The following is a 21,028-nucleotide window of genomic DNA, read 5'->3' as shown; positions in this document are numbered from 1 at the left end:
CAGCAAGCATGTATTTAAAGGTTAATTGCAGTTAAGGAAAGGAAGTAACTAGGCCCTTAACTTTAAGAACACCTTAATTTTAAAGACAGCCACTATATATAAATGCTTTGCTTCCCCTACACCCACTTTACTCCCCCGCTGACATCAGTGCGGCCCTCAGTCACACCATAGACCAAACTTTGAGGCCCCCAAGAAAATGTTTGGGAGTACCCATGTTCTAGGTGCACCCGTCTTGCCACTCTGAGACACTGGTATGGTCATTTTCTGTACCCCCACCCCCTGGCCCCTCTATCGCTTACCAGCTCCTTCACCTCCTCTGCATCTTCGAGTTCCTTCTGCCCTTTCAGCCAGTTGATGTAATCAGCTTTCTCTTTATCCTGTTCAGGGGGAGGAAGAGTGATAGGACATTGGCACAACAACACAAAATCTGAGGACCTTGCAGGTGGGCGTCTAACCGAAACTTCCTGATCTCAATGTTCTGGACCACAGTCAATGAAACACGAGATGCAGTCACAGTAGAGCAGGAGTCTGGTAGATATACAAGTCTGTATCACCTCACATTTCCCCCCAATGCAGTCACCACTGCTGCCACAACCAGGCCGGAATTATTTCCAGTCAGACAAACACAGGAAAGCAGTGAAGCAACTCTGCTCTGAAAGCAATTTATGATTTCTTGTACAGGAGACAATGAACACTAGTATTCCATAGTGGTTACAGGGCTAGCTAGTTATTTGAAAAAAACAAGTGTTAATGTCCCTGGCAGAGGCTGTGCTCTATTTCCATTCACAAGCAGACTCACCATCTCCTCCTTGCTCTTGCTGCGCTTCTGAAGAAGCCCAGCAGTCCCATCGTCTCCAATATTCTCTTCTCCGTCACTGTCCTCCACAAATTTCCTGAAGCTGTAGCGAAAAAAACACAAGCACAACTGACTTCCTCAGAGATACAGCAACACAACACAGGCCAGAGATGGGATGCAAAAAAAAAAAAAAATAGGTGTGTGCCTTCACACATTGCAGTGAAATTCAGCATCTTATTTTTTTAAGTACTCCTAGGTCATGTAGGCGACAGGCTGTCCTGTGAATCCGTCGCATATACTTAAAAAGAGAGAATTTTTTAATTAGTCTTTTTAGGGGATACAAAACAAATAGTTAATTAGAATGACCGAGTTCCACATTTATATCAATAGAGTGCTTTATAAAGAAGCTTTTTAAATTCATAAGAAAGCCTTTAGCCGTAGCAACCTAGTTTTATTAAGTTTGTGTCTCAATGAACTGTCACAAATATTAACCCCTTCGATGCTGATGACGAGCTATGCTCCTCATCAGCCACGGGTGGCGTGTGCTGATGACGAGCTGAGCTCGTCATGTAACGCGGTTTTGCGAAAAAAGCCGCACAGCGCAATAATCACTGCAGCAGCGATGCGGTTAACTACCCGCCTCCCCTTAAGGATACAGAAAATCAAACAATATCCATCTTACTTTTCATCATTTATTTTATAATCCTTTGTCATGTTTCAAAATAATCCAGTTAACACATCAGAATGTTTTCCGGTTATTTCTTAGCCATTAATGAATTTTAAACCTGAATTCATACCCTGCCAACAATCATTCATACCTCATATACTGTACTCAAACCATACTAAAACAAACAAAAATCCCAATATGTGAACAATTTCAAACCACTGTATTTGTCCAAAAAGCGATCTTTTTAAAAGAAGGTGGTTGCGTTTTTTTTTTTACCAATACCATAGTTTGAAATTGTTCACATATTGGGATTTTGTTTGATTTTAGAATGGTTTGAGTGGAGTACGAGGTATGAATGTCTGACAGCAGGGTATGAATCCAAGATTAAATATTCATTAAAGGTTAATGAAATAACCAGCAAACGTGATGTGCTAAATGGATTTTGCAACATGATAAAGGATTATAAAATAAATGATAAAAAGTAAGATGGATATGGTTTGATTTTCTGTATCCTTAAGGGGAAGCGGGAGGTCAATATCGGTGTGGTGGTCCCTGCCCCCCTCCTCCCCCCCGTTTCCGCTCTTTAAATCAGGGGATCCCTTGAATTTATTGGTCCTCAATGAAGTGTCTCCACCAGTTCGATAGATAAAGTTCCTGGCACCAGGAAATGCACATAAAACCATAATGTTTGCATCAGTTCCAAAGAAAATAGTGGCTAAATCTAGCTTGTTTCTACCTCTTGTCATGATATTCAACACTGAGGACATCTGCACATGTAATTCAAGACAAAGTGCAAATATATGAATTTATTTTATTTACTTGAGTTTTATATAGCGCTGGCTAGACCCGGGGGTATCATCCTCTGTGAGACATTATCCTGCATTCCACAATTTCCTTTTTACAATAATGGTAGGAGTGACACAGAAATCAAACATTTTACTTTATGTAGCGCTTAGGTGAGTTTGTGTAAGAATGATTTTTATTCTTGTAATGACCATGCCTATTTATAGAATTGCTAGGGGTTCCCAGCATGATAGGATAGTTATATTTCTCTTTGATGATGCTTTTTATAAGATTGAAATAGTCTGGAAGGGACCAGGGGGAAGGTTCTGTAGGAGGTAGAGGCTCATAAAACTTTCTTTTGACAGATACTTTCTCTATACAAATAGCTGAATATGTGGTTACATGATTTCTTGTTTGTAAATATTTAAACAAAGTAAAATTAGGAAATGCTACTCCTTTCTTAATTGTTGTGGAGTTTTTAATTTGTCCCCCTTCAAAGAAAAGTCGTATTTGTTTCGTCAAGCCTCTTCTGCCAAGGACGGAAAAAAGCACTTTGAAACATTTTGGAAAAGTCGACGTGCCCCCAAGGTATAGCAGCTGTATGCAAATAAGGTATATTTAAAAAATGTATATGTTATGTCAGACCAAAGATGAAGGAAAAAGATGCTTACGATTGAAATTCTCTTTAAAAATCCGAGGGTTCCCAAATCTGAAGGGCTTCTTTTCCTCCAGAAAAGGGCATTTTTAATTCAGTAATATGGGTGTGGCGAGAGACCCAGGGGTAGGAAAACTACTATTAGGAAGAGAGGGATCATAAGGAAATGAGGCTGAAACAAGAAAGTGGGCAGGGTATTTTGGTCATGATGAACTCTGGGGAATCTTAATTACAACAGAGAAAGTGGATTCAAAAATGAATTTATTCCTGGAGTGCCTTTACTGAAAGGAATGCAGGAGGTTACCCTTTCAAGGAATGTTCTGAGACTTTCCTGCAAATAGGACTATCAACACGTAAGGATATCAAACATTGGTATCAAACTTTGCCAGGGAGGATCACTTTACGAAGCATTAGCTATAGTTTGTACATGTGGAGGCACAGTGTGAAACTTTCGCTACACTAGCTATACCATGGTTACGTCACAAGTCCCTATAATGACCCTCTTGTGACCATGTGGGAAATTCCTATGGTGCAGTAAAGCAGGCATTCATGGGCATAGTAAAATAAATGAGTAATTGGTATTTGTCTGACAGAGGTCAGGAAGTATTTCCATACTTTACTAAAAATCTTCTTAAAGCTCTTCTGGTCTCAAAAGCAGCAAGGCTAGCAGCCCTCTTGTCTCGGGCAAAGTCTGATATAATTTAAATGTCCGTCTACTTAAACACTTCAGCATTCTTTATTTATAATCCCTCAAATTGTCATTTATTTAAAAAACGTTCTTATGCTGATCAAAGCACCAACCCATTCTTTTATTTTTGGAAACAATAGCGGAACATAATGTGCATTGGCAAATATACTTCTGAAAATAAGGGGACTTATAGGGACATTATGAATTTTCAGCTGATATGTAGTACTTTTGTCTAAGCGAGCTGATAAAACAATAATGGGCAAGGCATACAAGACATATTAAATTACGGAGTCCTGTTTTAAGCACCACTCAAGAGTTCACTCACAATCTTTTTAGTCTAATAAATGTGTCAAATTAGAACATGCCAATAACTTGTAGTAACTGCTAGATTGCACATATGACTTGATTTAAACCATGACAATTTAGACGTTATCTTGACAAATGTACCGGTCATGACAAGACCAGAGCAATTTCCACAAAAATTAATTCAGAACTATCATTTTTCTGTGCTTCTTCCCGGTGTCTGGATTCTAGATAGCAGTATTTTATATTTCCCCCTGGCTCTGGTGCTGTTATGCTAAAAAGGGGTAGATCACTAATCCTTGAATCGGACAAAGCCCACCGACTACACACACTACCAATAACTTAATTCAAAGAGGAGCCAGAATGGCAAAAGAGTGAAAGATTAGTTAGCTAGCAGCCCTTGTAATGCAGCTCGCAATAGCCCTATGGGAGTTGGCAGAATCTGAATATGAGACGATTACAGGCAGCAAGCGACAGTCATCTGAAAAAGTCTATAAAAAGAATAATAGGATTAATTTAAAAAGGCTAGTGTGCAAGTAAAGGAACAACTATGAAGCACACAATTTGGTTGTAGAAACAAGCATTAACAATGCAATAGGTCTCGCATTAATTAAGTTGGAACTATTGGCATTGCCGGCTGGTGGTGTGTGTGCCTGGTGGAAGTGTGCACTGACGGCTGGTGGTGTGTGCTTGGCGAAAGTGGCACTGATGGCTGGTGGTGTGTGTGTGCCTGGGGAAAGCATGCACTGAAGGCAGGTGGTGTGTGTGTGTGCCTGGTGAAAGCGTGCACTGACAGCTGGTGGTATGTGTGTGCTTGGTAAAAGCATGCACTGAAGGCTGGTGGTGTGTGTGTGCCTGGTGAAAGCGTGCAGGGATGTCTGGTGGTGTATGCTTGGTGGAAGCATGCACTGACAACTGGTGGTGTTTGTACCTGGTGAAAGTATGCACTGACTGATGGTGTCTGTGCTCGGTGAAAGTGTGCACTGACGGTGTGGTTGTGTGTGTGGTTGGGTGTGTGGTTGTGTGTGTGTAGGTGTGTGTGTGTAGGTGTGTGTGTGTAGGTGTGTGTGTGTAGGTGTGTGTGTGTAGGTGTGTGGGGGTAGGTGTGTGGTTGTGTGTGTGTGGTTGTGTGTGTGTGGTGTTTGTGTGTGGTGTTTGTGTGTGGTGTTTGTGTGTGGTGTTTGTGTGTGGTGTTTGTGTGTGGTGTTTGTGTGTGGTGTTTGTGTGTGGTGTTTGTGTGTTGTGTTTGGATGTACGTGACCCCCACACCACGGATATCTGCAGCTGGTCCCCTGATAAGTACCCACTGTAGCACAGGGCAGGAATGCTGCTCCCCCAGACCTGCAGTACCAGTGCGACCAGATGCCTGCGCCGGGCCAGTCAAGTAAAACCACTCAGTGCTATAAATCGCCTCTCGCGTGAGCAGCAGCAGCAAAACAGCGTTCAGAGGGCACCCTGCTCAGATACCCCAACAAATAAATGAGAAGCTAGTACTGGAAGGCGGCGCACCTTCAGCATACAAACCCGGGATTTAATACTTCATCGCCCCTTATGTTCATTCATAGTTATGCCTCTCCCGTCCACCTAACCCCCGGGAGGCAGAATTGGTAAGCGTTACGAGCGAGCCTGCCTGCCTTTGTGCATTAGTGTGCCTGCAGACAGGAACCAGTGCAAACACTAGCGCAGCCATTGGCAACAGGAGGTGGGCACATGTCCGCACACTGCGCCATTCAAGAGCACCAAGAGGCAATGCCACAGTCAACGATGTGCTACACCAAAACAGCGTTGCATAAGCTAAAATTGCAGTAACCAAGCATGCCCGGCCGTTTTCCGGGAACGAACTAAAGTGCTTGAGGTGGACCTCGGCTCATCACACCCTGCTCACCACCAAACCTGACACGCTGCAAGCTAGTAAATATGTTACAGTATCAATTAACTTAATTGGTATTGTAACATATTGACTAGCTACAGTATGCAGCAAAAACAGAAACGAAAATTAACATGCAGCCACTGGCTTCCTCTCCGCCGACCATTAGGAAAACTATGTGACATTTTTCACATGTTAATTCTAATGCATGGTCGCTTAGAGGAAGCCAGTGATTGCATGTTAATTTTCGTTTCTGTTGTGGCTGCAGTCTGTAAACAAGAGCACGTCTTCGGGCAGCACTGTCTGTCGTCTTCTTTGTAAGTGATTAATTCTGCCTCTTCTCCCAGGTGGAGAAAGAGCCCTTCAAGACGAGCTATGTGTAAATTGGGTAAATTGAAAGGAAATGCTGCTGAATTAATTGGTAACAGTAAATGGCCTGAAATGTGAATGTTTTTCCAACTCCTATTTAGAAGTGCACCGAAATGGCGCTGAAAAAGAACAGTGAATGCGTTTAGCAGGGTAGTGGGAAGCGTGAGGCGGAATTGGCAAGCGTTAAGAGCGAGCCGCCTGCCTTTGTGCATTAGTGTGCCTGCAGACAAGAACCAGTGCAAACACGAGCGCAGCCATTGGGCAACAGGAGGAGGGCAGCAGCAGCTTGTGCACAGGATAGCGTGAGGCAGAATTGACCCTCCATTTCAAAGTATGCCAGCAGTAGGCAAAGAAATTTATTTCACGAAGGAAATGGTGCAGGACCAGGGACACCTAGGGACAAGCCTGTGTTACTGCACCCTTTTCTTCGTGAAAATAATTTGAGCGAAAAACAGAGAGGCATGTGGTGGACCCAATTTCTAATACACTGTGAGCCTATTTAGAAGAAATCAAAATATGCAGCGGGTGGGACATCCCCTGTGGAGATTGTGTCATATATACACCCTCCATTTTTTTTCATAGTTTGCCAGCAGTAGGCAAAGAATTTTCGTTCACGAAGAAAAGGGTGCAGGACCAGGGACACCTATTGACAGCCTGTGGTTACTGCACCCTTTTCTTCATGAAAATAATTTCTTAGTTTATGTTAATACCGGCATACTTTGAAATTAAATAAAAATTTGCATTTGCAATGTCAATAGCTGGTATTTTGACTACTACAAGTGATATTGCACTGTAAATGCTGTGAGCCGCCTTCTGTGTGGCTTCAGCAGTGAATAGATCATTGCGGCAGGAAGCAAACACTAAACCTTCAATTTGCCCGCTATAAGTTCAAAGGTAGGACACAGTAAAAAGGAAACAGGCAGCCACGGAGGTCAGAATCAAAAGAAACGAAAAGGAAACCACGGAGGTCAGAATCAAAAGAAAGGAGTGGTGCGCGTGCGCACCACTGCAACACACGTGACCACATCGCCTATTGGTGTCTATTACGCGCACCAAGTGCGTAATAGACACCAATAGGCCATGGGCGGAGCAATGCGCCCGCCTGTGGCCTATTGCGTGCAGTCTTTCATTAAAAGACTCACGCAGAGGCCAATAGCTGCCCACAAACAGAAAAGTTCGGGAAAAGCACACGCACGAGCGAGTCCTAGGTGACTGCTGAAACCCCATTTTTCGATTACAAAATGCCTCGCGCTACGCGAAGCACTGCTGCGCAGTGCAGCGCTCGGCGCGAGACCTAAAAACGAGGCACCGGTATTCTGGGAGATCATAAAGGATGTTTGCACCTTTAGAAGGTAAGGAAACTTACCTGGCTTGGATCCGCTTCTGCTCTTCCACATAACTTGGCGAGGCATCTCTCTGCAGAACCCACATGAAGCAGATAAAGATTACAGTTAAGTTATTACATTTCAGAACACCAGTCCACAGCAGAACATCAGACAGGAGAGAACCCTCCTCCCCCTTTTGTGCAGGAGGCAGATTCTAAATCACCACTCTTGGATGCACCAACCTCATCAGACCCCAATGACCTGAATGCAACTACATTTGAAAACCAAACACAGGGGTATTGAGTTGCTTTTGGAAAACATTTTGAATCAGACAAAAAAAATCAGTGTCTCTGATGGGAAAACAATAGTCTTCAATGATTTTGACAAAATGGTTGTTTATCAATACCCTTTAGTTTATCCTAGTAACAGTTGTTAACATTTCTAACATTACAACGGTCTTCAGTTTTGTTTTTTTTTGGTCACAAGCATATAATACCAAGCACACTGGCAATACCCGATTGTTTTTCAGAGATGCTTGAGCAGCCTCAGTCCTTCTCTTTGCCAGGGCTTTGTGCTCGTGGGCAAACCGTCTCAAGTTACGGGACCCACAATGTAATAACGACTTAACTAGAATGACCTGGCGCTTGTAACCAATTGCACTTCAGAATGTTACCTCATGCCGTCTATACGCTTCCTCATCATCAGTATCGTCATCCTCATCGATATATTTCCTAAAATGGAAAATAAATATTAAACCACTGAATGTGACCCATGTTACTCACCCATCCCCCAAAATGGCTTTTGGTTATCTGTAGAACAGGTAAAGCAAAGGCACGACAAACCTGCCTTCATAGAATTGGTCACCTGCCTTTCCAACACCTCTCACAACCACCTACATACAAGATTAGGCTCGAAAACCAGAGGACTGGACAACCATTCGTTCCTTGATGGCATTTGGTTTGTATAGTAGAAAGAGGCCAGGCCTGCAGTAACTGGTCTTTTTTATGGTCTGCCTTGACCACGGAGCGTTCGCCAGACAACTATGTGAGAACACCAGGAGAGGGGCCTTGGCCCCACTCACATGTTGGGAGCCAGGACTGTATGTTTTGATTGGCACTTTTTTTGTGAAAGCACACAAATTCTGCCCAATCATCCACACAGCTGTGATCATTTTGATAATTTGTCCAGCTGTCTGAGGTGGAACTTTCAAGGGCACACAAATGCTATTAAATTGTCTTCTATAACTAGATAATATATGGTGTTTTTCTCTGGCAGCGCCACAGATGGGTGGAGGGCAGTCATTAACCTACATAGATTATTAGTTCTGGCTTGACAGTGAAACTGTTACTTGACCTTTTAACCTACACTAACAGTATTCTACAATTCTTTGCTTCCACACATACATATTCACTCCCATTCTATTTGCACGTTATGCCTCACAATTCCATAAAATATTCTTATAAAGCCAGACCAACTGAACTTGGCAGGGATTTTTGGGAATGGCAGATACAGAAAAGAAGACTACACCTGCTCAGTCCCATGTCCCTCTCTAGGGTCGGCACACAAAGTAAACTAGAAACCCTTGCCCTACCAACGGGTAAGCAGACAGGAGAGGTTAATGTATACATGCTTAGCCTCTCTCTCTACCTGGGGAAATGATGCACGAGTACAATACATTTTGGCATGGAGCCCAGGGCATGGGTGACAGAAGAGGCCAATCTGTGCTGGCCCAGTGCTTGGCCTCTCCCTGGAAGGCATACAGGGTGGCCCGTTTCCTTTCCAGCCCAGAATGGAATAGCACTCACCCTTCTTTCTCCAGGATCACCTTCCGTTCATAGTCCTTCAGGAACATGGGCTTCTCTTTTTTCTTCTGGGCATCCTCGCTCTCTGAAGACAATTCTACAGCAGGTTTAAGAATAACATTGAGTGTGGGTAGACAGACACTTAAAAGTCTTAAATGCTTGCAGCTATAAAACGTCAGTCCATGTCAAAATATTTATTTAGCAAGATTAAAAAAAAGTAAATAGCAGGCAGCAATAAGAAATCCTAGGGAACAAAAAGATTAAACAGCGTACACAAGATTAGCAACTAAACTTAAAAGATACTCTTCAATATTCCGGAAATCCAGCTGGCCATAAAACCCATTAATATACGTAACTGCTCTTTGCTGAAGATCCCAGCGCTCTTACATTCTCTGACACTCCCAGGAATTTGAGCCTACATTATCCTAGACAACTAGACATTTTATATCCTGTAATCAGAGTTGTCCTCAATAACCCTCACAAAATCTTCATAGTCAATGTCTTTTGACCATCCAGTACTTTTCATATTAGTCCAAAAATCTAATTAGATCTAGCCACAAAATCTCTTCTACAGGTCATCCTCACAATGTGACCACTGCTAAGGTTTTGACGCATTCCTTAAAAGTTAAGAAATAATACAAGGGCAGGTAATTCATGTAGGAGACTATTTTAGATCTGCACAATCAAACATTACAGTACCGGTCTGTAACAGAGCCACTCTACTAAATTATAATTAACAAAAGGTGTGAAAGACACAATTAGTCCATGCAAAGCATTTGTTGGAGCATATTGATTCAATGCACTGCTGGTGGTTATGAAGTTTTCAGAATATGACATTTCATATTAGGATGCAAGACCCCCAACCACCTAGGTGACATAATGCATTATTGGGTCTGCTCTTTTCCTTGACTGATAGGCTTTCTCTGGCTTCACTACTCTCTGGGAGCCCCTGGAGGCAGCTTTTTTGAGCTACTGAGAGGGTTAATGCTATTCCTTGGACTTGGATTTTAAAGACAAGACAAGCATTGGCAAAGCCAATAGGTCTCGCCGAAGAAAAAATAGTACCTCAATCACAGCACAATCAGTAGCAGGATAACTATCAATCTGAAGCAATCAGTACTTGCCCCATGCTCCAGCCAAAAGAGGAAATTAAGCCAGCACACACTGGCCAACTAGAAAGCAGTAAATAAGAGTGGATATGAAGCCAACGAATGGTAACCAATGGGCGGGCTGCAAGTCCTTTGACGTATACACGATCTCTTGCAAGCGAGAGCGCATGCACCGTCGCAGACAAGACCTAACACAGGTCTGTGTGCGGTCTCAGAATATATCTTATCATAACACTCAATCATAAGTCATACATGGTGATAGAAAATTACATATCGGAAACGTATTTTAACTGGTAAATTTATTTATAAGGCATACCCTAATAAGTAATTATATGGGCGGCACAGAGGAGATTGGAGGGTTGGCCATGGAGAACACTGGCTGCAACATAAATAGTATTGGCATTGATATAATCTTATTTTTAGCCAAAGGTCTTAGATTAAAGAAAGTTGGGTGAGAAGGAAAAAGAGGCATGCTTGTTTCTCTTTCCGTTTATGTGGCGGAAACTGGTGTGTCTACTTATTTATTATATTTTGCAGTAAAATGGCACTTTCTATGCACACAGCCCTTTGTTGGTTTGCTTGTGTTGTTATTATACAATTAGGGAGCTCTGTACTGAAGAAAGACCGACACCCAATAGAAGTTGGTAACTGGCTGAAACATTTGGACTTCTAGGATAGGTATGACCCTTTTCCTGTACTCCTTATCTGGTAAGAATGTTTAATCTTACCACAGGTAGACGCTAACAAACATTTACATGTCCCCAATGTTAGCACTTAGTGCTGTCGAAAGCTGCCACAAAGGCCTATAGGGTGAACAGCAGACCCAATGAGGAAGCATGCCACCTAGGAGGCGCAGGGTCACGCGTCCCAATGTGATGTATGTCATGTTCTGAAAAATGTAATTATCACAATCAGTGAATCAAATGGATACACTTCAACAATTATATCGCACGGTTCCAACTGTTAAATGGGGTTCCTATCTTAGGTCTGTCTGCCACCAAACACTTTTCCGTGCTCCACCAACCCTAACCCGCACAGGAAGGTAAACTCATGTTCAGCCTATATTCATCTACCTTGCAGGCAGTGTACTTACTCTTCTATCCAAGAAACAAAGATGTTTGGAGAATTTCTACCTGTCCAGCAGCAGTGTAAACCTAGCCCAATGGCAGCAGAGAGCTGCACAGCATAATAAAGACTATACATATTTTCTAATTTACTATATCATTTAGCAGCAGGTCCAAAGAGCTTTCCCGTCAGCCCAGTGAATAGTTCTGTTAAAAGTGCATGGATAGCAGAATGGTGTTGGTTGAAATGCCATCTAATAATTTTCGGGTTTGACATCAAGCGTGAGGCTGGAGTATGTGCTTCAGACTTGGCTCAGTTTTAAGACGGAGTAAATTAGGCATGAAGTGGTAAAATAAATAAATTTGACGATAATTTCGCAGTCTGCAAATAGAAACTAGTCTGAGTTGCTGTCTTGAAGTCACTTGATTACTAAATTTTAGGAAAAAAGCCCGGTCGTTTTGCTTTTACGAAATCTCAAAGTTTCTTGATGGTTTCACAGCTTGCCTTTCTGAACTGAAAATAAACTTCCATCATTTTTTTTTAAAAACGGCATCATGGGTATCTTCAATCTGAGATTTTTTACCGAGGCTATACAATCCGAGTTTGGATTGTAGGAAGTTGAAACGCAGAGTGGTTTAAATGATCTCCTTCCAAATGGTAAGTAGTGTAATGTCTTGGAAACAGGAGCTACATAAAGGGATTCCATCTGATTGTGTTTAAAAGTGCATGGATGCTGCATTCTGAATACTTTAAAGCTTGCCATTTAGCTTTCTAGAGAGTCCATTGTAGACGCTATAGGCATAATCAAGACACAAATGGGATGAGACAGTTTATGCACATAAAGGATATTTATACTGCTGTCTTTTGCTTTTTTCTGTTCAGCTTTGTATTTTTCACAGTTTTTCACACTTTACTCCACAATATACCCCCTCTTCCCTAGCACCACAAGTGCTACTACTTTAAAAGCATGCATGTACTACCATCCATACCCACTACTGATTTAATAGTTCTGGCATTTTAATCAACGTCTCAAAATACAACCCATAATTTTTACAAAGAAAGTACTCTATCCACACAAAGTAATGCATCAAAAGAACCATGTTTATTTTAGACGACATATTTGTTTTGTTCTCATTTTGCTTTTACTCTGTTCGGTAATACTGCCTTCAATGTGGCATCAAATGAACCTTGGGATATGGTCCTTCAGGTGTGCAAGGGCACCTCCCTGCCTAAAACTGACCCTCTGGCATCTGCACACTGGCTGCAGAGAGGACAGCTCTCTCGATCACCCATACACTTGCCTCCTTCCAATCTCCTCCTACTTTTGCCCTCCATCCCTCTCAACAATAAAGCAAGTTAACATATGACCATGGACATGATTAACTATCAGTGGCAAAGCACACAAGAGACAGATGAAGAAAAGCAAAAAGTCTGGAGCTGGTACAAAGGAAGAAGACAAACAATCTCTAAGAAATGACACCTACTTACTGATCACTCAAATGGATTAGGGAGCAGATCGCACCATACCCTTCTATAAACGACTGATCACTCGCACACAGAGTACTGGCTGAAAGGTACAAGGCCAATTCCATCCTCCCCCACATTTTTGGAGTGCACTTCAGTGTGGAGGGGTGGGAGGGTTAACGTCACTGGGCGTTACACTTTGTTACCAGTGGGCCAACTCACTAGTTAGAAAAACTAAATGATTACGCCCACACAGATAAGGCGGAATGTCTCAAGATCAGACTTCCCACGCAAATGCAACTTCAATGGTCAACAGGCTTCCTATGCAACTCCAGGTTGCCAAAATGAAAGGCAATTGACAAAGGCTGAGCCATATAACCAATTTTTAAGACAACATAGTTGGCAGCAACATTGCACAACTGTTACAACCCTACAGCATTGGCATGCAACAGAACTGGATGTTCTTCTGTCTCTTTTCATAAGGAGCACAGCACACAATTTCATCAGTAGTAGCGAATTTCCACCTCTTTTCCATTTTTACACGTTTCTTGTGCAGCTCTCACAAATGGCGTCTCAGCTACTTCAACTGATCACTTAGAATGTACACCACAATTAAAATTTAAATTAAAATTCCCAGCCCTAGTAAGTCTGCAAGATTGGCCTACCAAACTTCGCACGTAAGTGGACTCATTTTTAGGTGGACGTGAACAACAAAAATTGTCATTCACAGTGAGGAAAGCTATTTGCTGAAGTAGGTTGATTCACTACCTCAGGCAGCATGGTGTGGTTGACAGAAGCCAAATCTGAATGATATTTGAACAGGCCGATGGATAAAGAGGAATGACCAAAATCATGCACATGGGTTTATTAAGAATTATTTGGAAAACAGGACGCTGGTAAACACCTACAGCTGCCTGTAGGCCAGACCTAAATAAATTACAATATAGAGTGTTGTTTTATACACAAGTTAATTACCTGGGTTATTTTATGAGATACAAATTAGTCTGGGTTTCGGAGAATTAGTGTGTTGATCTACATATCTGAGCTTAACGTTCTTTTCAGGTCCACCACCCCTAATTCATAAAAAAGTCAGATTTTTTAATAATAAAAAAAATCTTAATGTACTTAAACTAAGGTAGAGATTTCAAGCAATGATAACTGCAGCTAAAGCTGTACCTCTTTTCACAGTAATTCCTGGCACTGGGTTTAAGGGGAATTGGGGGGGAATGGGGCGTCTATGTTCAATAGCAGAATACTAGATGGGATGCACTTCAACAGACGGTTGACAGCATATATGCACTCCCATCCCAAAGTCAAATAAGGTCTTGGTTTCCTTACAATGGAAGATATTGGTGCAATGCAGTGGAATAAAGGGGAAGCAGTCCATTAAGTACCTCTAAAGCAAACAACAAAAAAAAGAAAGTGGTGTGCGTTTAATCACAGGTGTGAACCTAAATATATATTTAGGTATGTAATTGTAGCAAGGAGGGTCATTCGTACAGGAACTAGAGTAGTACATACCTTCATTGTGATAAAAAGTGACATCCTGCTGGTAGATTCTGGGATCTTTCGTCTTCAACAAGGAAAGCGTGCGGTAGAAATCCTTATCAAGTTTAGGATCCCATCTCTTCGGGTAAAATATAGCAGAAAAAAAGGTGTCAGAGATTGAAACTGGACATGGGTCAAATAAAGATTAGCAGCATTTGTAAACAAAACCACAAAAGGTGATGGGAGGATGCTTGTAATATCTCTAACCACTGGCAATCGCTTTGGGTAGCATTCCAACCATCGTTCATCTGCCCACCATGCCACCTCAGATTAGGCACAGCTATATGCAAATTAGCCTTTACCCTACTCCAACAACAGGAACAGTCCAGCCTGAACTGCCAAGCCAGGCCCTCTCTGAACCAGAACAGAAGCAATCAAAGACTGGTTTTGCCCTGATTGGGCTCTTCAGTTGGGTGTAGCTTTGTTCCAGTGGCACAGTGAGCAAGGGACCCACACCTGGGTATACCCGTGGCCACTTAGGGAGGTACATAAAACCGCAAACGGTGGTTATGGAGGATGCTTGCAATGAGTAACCGCTGGCAATTGTTCTGGGACCCCAACCCACTGTCCTGTTGCCACTGTGCCACCTCAGATTAGAGCCAGCTATTTGCAAATCCGTTTTTACCCTGCTACAATAGAAACAGTCCAGTCAAAACTTCCAAGCCTCGCCCTCTATGAACTGGAACACAAGTAACTTAAGACTGGTTTCGCTCCGATTGGGTCTCTTCGGTTGGGTGTAGCTTGGTTCCAGTGACACAGTAAACAAGGGGCGCATGTCTGGGCATACCAATCCCATTTAAGGTGGTACATGAAACACACGTTATGGAATGCAACCCCGAGCTATTGCCAGTGGTTAGACTTCCTGCAAGCATCCTCCCATCACCTTTAGTGTGTTTCAGCATTTGTAAACTGATCTTTAAGTCTCTAGACTAACTTTTATGACTCCCTAAATATTTCAAGTACATTCCAAATACAACATTTAACCATCAATTACATACTGTAGACAATATCAATGCTTTCACCTATAAAAGGCATCTGTTCAAACTGCTACAACCAACTATGGCTGAACAACTTGAATACAACTAAAATCATCTATTTAAAAAACAAAACTGGGTTGGTCAAATGTTTTAAATGTATAATGAGATTTAAAAAAAAGCTGAAATGACCACGCCCTGATTTGCATGCGGTAGTAAAGGACATGAACAATTTTGATTTATCAGTCTTCTGATAGTAATGGTCCACAATGATTAAGAGGGAAGAGAAAATTAAGTCATAACAATTTATCATGCATACAAAAATAAAAAATCTGAATACTCTTCTGGGATCCCCATGGCAACAGTTATTGGTTGTCATGGTATTATCACCACCCTTACCACAGTTTCCTCCTCCTCAGACGATGAACTTGAGGAGTCTTCTGCTTCTTGCAGGTCACCATAGCGGTCTCGGACTGGAAGATAAAAATAAAGTGTCAGAATCCACAGGTGTATAGAGCAGTCAACTGCTGTACTGGGTCAACAGTGAACTCGTCCCCACTAAAGTTGCCACCCAATGTTTGCCAACAATCGAAGTGTATCCAACTTCAAAACTGAGTTGACACAATTTCCACCACTGTGTTCTACAACAGTACCTAGACTTCATCATTAGGCACTCTAAGTCCATCCTTGTTGTGCATGGTCTAAATTTCATCAAAATGCATGGTCTATTGTACGGTACTGCAATGATTGACTAACCCCCCGCAGCCACCTTGCGGTACACTCCTTCTGGGCAACTATCGGGGCCGGGCCCTTCCAACTCCTCGGGACTGCCCCTGAGCATCAGCCGTTAGTAGCATCGTGGGAGTAGCTTTGCAGCCCGCAGAGACTGTAGGGTCATAGAGATACCTGCCTGGGGGTGTGTGTTCGGATAACCGACTGGCCTCATATTGTTGCATGGGATGGTCCCTGGACAATTGGCGGTGGGGGCAGTGGTGGTGGCAGGATTGCTCCGTTGGTTCCTGCTCCTGGCGGTAACACTTCCTTAATGCCACACAATCCACTTTTGTAGAACTCTAGTGCCGGACGCCAACCCGGCTTCTCCCATCATCATCTCCACTTTTTACAGCTAATCCCGGGCCTTGCCTGTTCCTAGCAAATACGGGAAAAAGTGACACTAAGCAAATAAAACTGCAGTTTGAAAGCAGGCGTAGTACCAGGCATGGCTACGTGTGCTCAAACTCTGGGGCATCGCCACAATGCTCTGAAGGAGAGCGCAACAGGATATTGACATGAAAGGAGATTCTGGTTAAAGTTTGTTCCAGCCTCAAAAAAATAGACACCAAGTTAGATATCCTTACTAGCAGGCTACACCATGTTAAACAACGTGTAGATAAGCACGACAACCCCATTGACCACTTGGAACAACGGGTTTCGGAAATGGATGACTCGCATGTAAAGGTCATGGAGCAACTACTCAAAATGGACAAAGTGCTCGAGGTGATTAGGGCCAAAAACAAGGACTTAGAGGCATGCTCCTGCCGCAATAACCTCAGGATGACGGGAATTCTGGAGTCAATCAACACTGCAAAAATGGAAAACTTTATAGAGACCCTGCCCCAGGAACTCTTTGGAGACAGTCTGTCTGCGGTGTTTATAGTCTCCTGCGCCCACCAGTCATTGGGACCCAGGCCTCCTCCCGGTGCTCCGGCCAGGTCAATCATGGCACAGTTGTTAAATTACCGGGATTGAGATGCTGTCCTGCGGTTGGTCTGGGTGCCCTACAATACTAGGGAACAATCTATCCTTCTTCCCTGATTTTACTTTGAGGGCCCAGTCGACCTGCCGGAATTTCCTCTCGGCCAAAAAGATGCTTCAAGCGACGCGGAACCCATATACCATGCTATACCCCGCCGAAAATGACATGGAGGTTTCAGAGGGGCAAATTACATTTTTTCTCGAATGCAAAGACTGCTCTGAAACTCGCTAAACCCATTCCCAAGTTTCGGGAACCCCCTGAACTTCCCCTACTGCAGAGAATATGTGCTCCCTGAACGATGACTGATGCTTTCACTTTTCCATTACCAATTGAAATTATTGTTGTTTTCTGTCTGCTTCTCTACAAGCAACAATTTTTATGCATTGCTAATGTAACTGCTTATGATGTTCTAACCCGGGTTTGAATATTAGTGCATATGCTGTTCGCATCCTCACACAGATATTTATTTTATGTAATGTGCTCTTTCCTATTGTCAGCCCTCAAATATAGCCCATGGATATCCTGGACTCTGACATCCTGCCTCACATGGTAAGGGGTGTTCGCCTGATTTCTCACCGATCCCTAGGACGTTTCCCCATAAATTGTTTATGCATGGTTTGGATGGGTCGGGATTGCTCACAACCAAGTTGGGTGGGTTGCACTGGGAGTGGGAGGGAGGGGTTATTGAGTTATTTAGCATCTGCATTTTTTCCATTCAACGCCATTAGGCTCTTTACACACTTGATGATGTGCGTTTGATTTCCCAAAAGTACTTTTTCGCTCTTATGCACACCATTAAATTACTAACATTGAAAATTTGTGGTCCTAAAGACAGTCGTAAGGCACGCCAATTCTTTACATATTTACACAAACACTCTATAGATATTTCTATGCTACAAGAGCTTCATCTCACAGAAAGCACCTCCACCAGACTTAGATCGGGATGGCTAGGTGAACATTGCGTTGCTACGTACGCCAATTATAGTTGCAGTGTGGCGACTGTGGATAGAAGGGGACTGGCGTGGAAGATGCATACGGTCAGACTTGAAGTACAGGGTAGGTATGCGCTACTAGCGGGTGACCTATAGGGACACCCAGTCACGATACTTGCTATATATGGGCCCAACACTGATGATCCCCAATTCTTCACTGAGATTTGGCAAAAAGGGGAGGCGCTGGGACTGGGTGCAACCCTGTAGGGAGGGAAAGTTCAATGTAATTCTTAATCCTGAGCTGGACAGGGCCAGCGACGCTAGGCGACCACACCCTCTTGCAGCGGCTCAATTGCTCCTTATTATGCAGGAGTTCGATTTGAGGGATATCTGGCGCACTGGACACGCAGTCCTGGAATAAAGGACCTGTATAAATACAGCACACACAACGTAGTTGCAGCTGGATTATTGGCTCATTTGGCGAGACGCAGCATCGTGGTTGGTGTGCGAATGCCACTTACTGCGTGCGCTTTCTGATCATGCGCCGGTCCTGTTAGAACTTTCCTTGCCGGATTCTCCTTCCCAGGCGTTTTTATGGCTGCTCCCCCCGGGAACGCTTTGCGATCAGGTGTTCCGCAATTATATACAAGCGACGATTGAGGAATACTTTAACATATGGGGAGAGGAGTTGGCCTAACGGCTAGGGTAGTCAACCTCGAACCTGGGGAACAGGGTTTGAGTCTCGGCAATGACGCTGAACATCCTGTGATTCTGGGCATATCACTTGTTCTCCCCGTGCCAAGCAAAAATGAATGTGTTCTCATGTAATGCAACTGGTGCTATGTAAAGCGCTCCGATACCCGATTCGGGTCAGGTTCGCGCTGTATAGAACTCTGTTAAAAAATAAAAAGTATGGGAGGCCTTCAAGGTGGTCATTAGGGGGGCCTGCAATGCTAAGCAGGCAGGGTACTTTGCGCTACTCAGGGACTTGTCACGTCTGGAGCGTGACATTCGAGACCTGGAGACTCGCTTTAATGCTAGGCACGACCAGCAGCTGCTTGCGGACATACGTGACAGATTAATAGAATACGAGGACGCCGCTCATCGGGAACTGCATTATTTTGGACGGGAGGCACCGGCCTGTCGCTTTGGGTAGGGAGATAGGCCCAGCAGGACCCTTGCTCATTTGAGTACATTTATAGCACTACAGGACATTTTTCAGGCCGACACTGCTTGAAACATTTGCATATTACCAATTGGGCACAGCTATTCGGGCATTACATACTTAATTCCCCAATGCTCCGTCCACATTTCAGGTGCTAGAATTGTTTCTTACTTCTGCCTCATCACGTAAGCTTGTCACAAAACTATACAACAGCGTGCAAACATCGGAACCAATACACATCCGGAACATCAAGGCAGCCTGGGCTACTGACATCACACCACCACTGACTGATGCCCAATGGCATTACTGCTGCACGCATGTACCTGCTCTGTCCCCTAACTATCGAACTTATCCACTTTAAATGTATTCACAGACTATATTATACCCCAGTGAGAATGGGACTTGGTATGAACTCCAGTTGTAACTGTTGCCATCTATCAGACGCCGCCTTCTTGCATTTGGCCCAGTCAAGGCAGGGCATCTCTGTGTACTGGGAGATTTTTTACTACACTTGATAGCATTTTGGGATGCCATCTTGAGCACTCCCCCCGGTGGCACTATTGGGATTCGTGCAAAACGTACCTTCGGAGGGGTGTAGGGTGACTGCGCTATTCCTACTTTTAGCTAAGCGCACAGTAGCAATGAGGTGGGGACACTGCACTTTGCCACAGGTAACTGACTGGCTCGCAGGTGTGGTTTATTGCCAGGACCAGCTCACCGTTTACAGGGAATTAATGCCCATACAATCAGGGCCAAAAGACATTTGGCTCCCACTGATGCAATTTCTGAGCACTCTGGCACCTGGGGTGAGGCTTGCTGATGATGTACCTGGTCCATCACAATAGAACATCCAGCGCTGCACTGCAATTAGACCACCAATACTACTCTATCACATAATCGCAATGTTCCTTAACTATGTTGTTCGCTGTCATCCTCTGATGTGATGCAGTGAATTATACACGTCTGTCATACTCCTACGACTATGCCATTTGTTTCTCTGATAATTTGTTTTATTGCTCCTCCCCCCCCCCCCTTACTAATATAACTTTCAGAATCAACGCTTTGAATAATATTGGCACCTGGAAAAGGTTTTGCATGCCATGTGCTCAGTATACTGTAATGGAAGCCCCCACAATGTTTCAAGACCGTTTTGCCCACTGTACAATCGCTAAATCTTTAATACAGAAAAGAATAAAACTGGGTGGCCAATTATATTTGGGGTTAAGGGGCACTAAAGTTCAACTCAATCTTCGTCTCCACAGAGCTTCCCTTAAAGTCAGCTGTCTTCAAACATCTTAATGCTGCTCCCACTGTAAAACAAACAAACAAAAAAAAAAAACACTTGGGACCCCCCTCAATTTGTTTACAATTATTCTGCTAAATTGCCAATGTTTAAATATATCTAAACATATCAGTTAAGCTCGGTTACCCCTTTTTAGGTCGAGCCTGAGCCAGCATGCATGCGCTGCTCTGCGAGGCTTCTTGTAAGCACTCTATACTTCCCTGTGTGGGTCTGACTCTCCCCACGCATTGGGTTGGTGTGTCATTTTGTTTTTGTAGCCTGCAAATGGCTAAAGGCGAGCGCATGTCCCACCTCTTTTGCAAATGTTCACTCGTTTTGTTTGCGGGAGCGAGCAGTGGCGGGCAGGGTGGCAGCTGCATTCCTCATGTGTCAGATTACACACAGCGCGATACACTTTTCCTCGTTTCACCAGTACAACGCATGTACACCACTCATTCATTTTCGTTTCCCCTTTCAA

At 43.4% G+C, this 21,028-nt stretch overlaps 1 protein-coding gene across 1 annotated transcript in view; it reads right to left on the bottom strand.

Moving 5' to 3' along the window:
• Nucleotides 1-21,028, bottom strand: part of KRI1 (KRI1 homolog) — a 129,974-nt gene that overhangs the window by 65,754 nt on the left and 43,192 nt on the right. Inside the window, exons 2-8 of the mRNA XM_086961880.1 lie at nucleotides 15,815-15,888; nucleotides 14,415-14,520; nucleotides 9,259-9,352; nucleotides 8,127-8,184; nucleotides 7,495-7,544; nucleotides 800-899; nucleotides 300-377 (exon numbers count right to left, since the gene is read on the bottom strand). Coding sequence (XP_086818006.1) covers nucleotides 300-377; nucleotides 800-899; nucleotides 7,495-7,544; nucleotides 8,127-8,184; nucleotides 9,259-9,352; nucleotides 14,415-14,520; nucleotides 15,815-15,888 — 560 coding nt within the window. The remainder of the gene's footprint in view (nucleotides 1-299; nucleotides 378-799; nucleotides 900-7,494; nucleotides 7,545-8,126; nucleotides 8,185-9,258; nucleotides 9,353-14,414; nucleotides 14,521-15,814; nucleotides 15,889-21,028) is intronic.

The sequence above is a fragment of the Lissotriton vulgaris genome, chromosome 1_1, assembly GCF_964263255.1.
Source record: "Lissotriton vulgaris chromosome 1_1, aLisVul1.2, whole genome shotgun sequence".
In the NCBI taxonomy this organism is placed as follows: domain Eukaryota; kingdom Metazoa; phylum Chordata; class Amphibia; order Caudata; family Salamandridae; genus Lissotriton; species Lissotriton vulgaris.
The sequence above is the reverse complement of the archived record's forward strand: the minus strand, read 5'-3'. Positions and strand labels throughout refer to the sequence as shown.